The sequence below is a fragment of the Rhagoletis zephyria genome, unplaced genomic scaffold, assembly GCF_001687245.7.
Source record: "Rhagoletis zephyria isolate East Lansing unplaced genomic scaffold, Rhagoletis_zephyria_1.1 Rzeph_scaffold_02260, whole genome shotgun sequence".
Taxonomy (NCBI): Eukaryota; Metazoa; Arthropoda; class Insecta; order Diptera; family Tephritidae; genus Rhagoletis; species Rhagoletis zephyria.
Window position 1 is genome coordinate 40,286 of NW_016159344.1, and position 4,222 is coordinate 44,507.

Consider the following 4,222-nt stretch of genomic DNA (forward strand, 5'->3'; position numbering starts at 1 on the left):
CCCATTTCCATTGAAAGTTTAACTGCAGTTGAAAGCTCAAGAAAGTTCCACGAATTTGAAGATGAAGTGATTGGCAAGGTTAATTCCTTTTTTTTTTGTTTTATTTTTTTTTACTGGCGTTTGCAAGTACGTAAAATGAGCAATTACCTCCTTCGAGCGGTAATCTCCTTTTCCAACAGGAAAAAACTGCAGTTAAGGCTTGGTGAAAATGGACTCTTAATTTAGCGTAGCTCACAAACCTTTTTTTTTAAATTATGCGTACAATTATAATTGTTGCCTTGTTGCTTTTAAAGTTAGTATGTATTTCAACACCAGGTTTTTCCACTGTGGCTATTATTTCTGCATTATGTTCAATTTACCTTTGAACTGTGATGTGTTCTCTTTAAACACAAGTTAAAATTACACTAAATACTTAGTTCCACACATAGTAAATTTATTGACTTCCTTTATTGTGTTAGTGTGCGTATATGATTATTTTGCTGCAATTTAGGTCAGTTCGGTGCCCAATAGTAATTGACATATTATTGTTAGTATTGCGACGCTGAGGAGTAGACGTAAACTGCTACGAAAATTACTCAAAGGATATAGGCGAGCAGCAGAACCGTGTACTGTAAAGAGAAGAAAAATTAAAAAAAATTTAATGAAATTAAGTTAAGCGGATACATACTGTGTATACATACATATGTACATTCATATTTACTTTATAGCTACCCTGCTTAAAAATTGATTGCAAAACGAAATGATATACCAAAGAAGATTTGGCTGACTTTCATAAGAAACTCAAAAAACGCTTTAGAAATCGGATGCACATCAAGCAGAGACAACGTCAGCATTTCAAGTGTTGTGCAATCAACTTCGTTTTCGCAAACCAGCTGCTACCAGCAACAACAATAAGAAAACCCATTGTCAATCTACGGCTGCAGCAAATGCAACCACGGGACACAGTGGTCAACTGTAAGGGCGAATTGAATGGGCGAACGAATTTGAGAGTTGATCTGAAATGCTATTCACGTACTTGGCCGAGGCTGGTGATGTCGACGAGGAGTTCACAAGACAGCAGCCGCGCTAGCAATGTTTGCAGAGCCGATCAATGGCGGCAACATTGAAATTCAAGTCAACACAACCAAGAGTGATTGGGGGGAAAAAAAGGATATGCACGAAACGGTAATAAAAAATCCATATATTTTTGTATGTATGTGCGCACAAGCGCAGGGATGCAGGGCTTCGTATGTCCGCTCAATGCAATTTTGGTAAAATTGTGGCGCATTAAATTGAATTCTGCGGGCGCGAAGAGTTAATGCATTTTTGTAGCAGCTCAAAATTAAATTGACTGAAGACGAATGGGTGGTGACTTTTTTAAGATTTTAAAATTACTTTGGTCAACGAGGAATTCTCACATATATATGTATGTATGTATGCATGTGTGTATGCTGGACAGTTTCTCATGTTGGCCATTGAGAGCATTTTGACGAGGCCTTGTGAAGAGATCACTTAAAATAATTTGTTTTGCTACAAATATGTAATATGATGTTTTAATAAAATCTGCCTTATCTCTTATCAAGTCAAAGTTTTTTTGTGGTCAACATTCATTGCAGAGGTATAAAACTTGTCAATCCGCTGAAATAGAACTTATATTTCGCATGTACAAGGTTAATCGTACAGCTTTGATTTTTTTTTAGAAAATTGATAGGTGTGTATGTATGTATCAACAATATGAAAGGGTTTCCATGTGTTATACATACATGCAATAAAAAGGCTGGGTTTATTTTGTATGGGCGAAAATAAAAGGCATTTGAACGTACTGTAATGGTAATATTATGTTGTCTTAGGTCTAAGCCAATAAGAATTGGCCCCGAAATATTATTTAAAACATATCTTTAGCCCGCGAAATTGGCTCAAAGCTATGAATTTGCTGATAAATTGGCGAACTGCGGTTTTATAGAGCGACCAATCAGACCGGAGCAAACCAAGTGTTTCCTGAAAAGGCTTGTCAGGGTGGCAGCAAAATTTCTTCTCAGAAAAAGAAGGAGTGATCTACGAGCCCTGATATAACTAACTACGGGGCGCAATCCTTAGGGACGACCTTTGGGCACCATAGGTATTATCGATGATCCACTGTGTACATGTTGTTTGGGGGACGAGGATAGTACAGAACATTTTCTCTGCCACTGTCCGGCCTCCGACATATACTGACGGTAATTTTTGGGTCGGATGTATTGAAAATGAACGGCGTAAATACACTCTATTTCCCTCAAAAAACTGCTAAAATTCACAAGGAGTCTGGTAAGTTTGCAGGGGAGCAATGAATGAAGTTAGCCAAGCAGTCGCCGGACCCTTTCAAACAGGAGAATCGAAGCTGATTAAAGACTGCTTTGACGCACCACAAATTCTGGCAGCCCAAAATCCTCCAACGCTGTGCTGAGTACCAGGCCATTGTGGAATCGAAGAAAATGAGGGCGACGACGAGTTGGCATGAGAAAGATCGCTAACAGCCTTTTCACGGCCATTCTGTGGTCTCAGTTGGTCCTCTTCGAGAGCCTTAAGTACTGAGTGTGTACACTCTGAACGCGGTTAATACTGGGGAGCGGTGGGGCCTTAGACAGGCCAGGATTTTCGGCAACCCTTTAAACTGGCATTTTTTTAGTAAATAGAAATGACATCAGGCTATTTTCTGGATACCAGAGCGGTCACAACCAGTCGGGATGCCGGCTCTGCCTCGAGGATAAGGAAACTTTGAATCATATTCTCTGTCACTGTCCGGATTTGGCCACATAAAGACTGATTTATTTTAAATCTCCATTTAACCATTTAATTATAACCATTATTATATTNCTAACTAACTAACTTTCTGAGGTATGAGTACCGAGAGTACTCTAAATGTCCCCACCAATAATTTGCATTTCTGAAAAATTACCATGAACTAAGTGACCACCTTTGACCGCCACAAAAACATTTGTTCTACATTGGCAAGGCCACTTAACTGCCAACACTTACTTTAAACGTTCTACTTAACGCCCTTTTCTTTCCAGTCTTTTAAGGAATTGCAATTTATTTTAACTGCATATGTGTTAGTGTTGGCTATTTATATGTACAGGAAATTTCAAAGTTTTACTTTCATAACCATTTTTCACTTTGCACTCACCTAGTAGCATAGCTTCGCGATTGTCGATGGTGCCACGGCGACGCTGCAGCACACTCTCCTTGTCACCACTCCAAAGCGCTGGTGATATGCTGGCCAAGCATTTAACACGCATCGTACCATCCTGAAAGTGACGTCCATCAACTGTCAACTCAAGGCCGAGCATTGACGTTATGAGGCCATGTTTGTGTACGGTGTCATTGTAGGCTATCAGATAGCTTTCGTCGAGCACCTGAAATACACAGAAAATACAACAACAAATATTGGGCAAGTGCATCTACATACGAGTAGGTTCTTATATGCATGTATATGTATGAGAATATATTATTGTGTCCATGCATGTACTCGTAAGTGTATTTTAGGTAACATTGAAGCTTGTTTAGTAGGCCAACATTTAAGGCACATTGACAGTTGTTGATAGAATGTTTGACAATCCGATGTATAGCTTAGTGAAAGCACCGAATATTATCTACTGGTGACCCAGTAATTATTTTTATGTTTAATTAATCACTGCTCACTAGCTAATAGCCATGAAAAATAGTACTGTAAAACTATTTTAAACGACAAAAAAATGTGTCACAGTTCTTCGGGTTAAAATGAAAGCACATACATACATATATGACAGCTGCGGTAAATGATTGATGAGCTCATTTTCGTTTATTTCATATTTCAGAATTTTTATCCACAAATAGTAACTATTTCTTATATATACCAAGTCTTTTTTTAATCATGATTCTTTAATAATTTAAAATTCGGCATGGTTTAATTATACAGCTATGGGATTCATACTCGTAAAGTGCCATAACAGTCGTATTGTTATCTAGTCATAGATTTTAAAACGTTTAACCACCACCTAGCATACTGTTGTGAGACCCCAGGGTAAAATAACTTACACTGAGAAAATTATACAGGTAAAATGCGTATATTCAAAATAATAAAAAATAATAAAAAAATATATTTATGAATAAATTTTACTTCAAACAAACATGACATGACTTTTCAACCAGAAAATTAAATTTAAACACTTTTAACCCTCAAATTTGAAAAACTACAATTGGAAAAAAGTGGGGAAAATTTTTTTTT

The 4,222-nt window shown here is 37.4% G+C and overlaps 1 protein-coding gene across 1 annotated transcript in view; it reads right to left on the bottom strand.

The window, feature by feature from the left end:
• Window positions 1–238: 238 nt before the first annotated feature.
• beat-IV (beaten path IV) overlaps window positions 239–4,222 on the bottom strand; it is a 33,613-nt gene continuing 29,629 nt past the window's right edge. The window contains exons 5-6 of the mRNA XM_017620823.1: window positions 3,143–3,371; window positions 239–608 (exon numbers count right to left, since the gene is read on the bottom strand). Of these exons, the coding sequence (XP_017476312.1) occupies window positions 487–608; window positions 3,143–3,371 (351 nt within the window). The 3' untranslated portion in view covers window positions 239–486. The remainder of the gene's footprint in view (window positions 609–3,142; window positions 3,372–4,222) is intronic.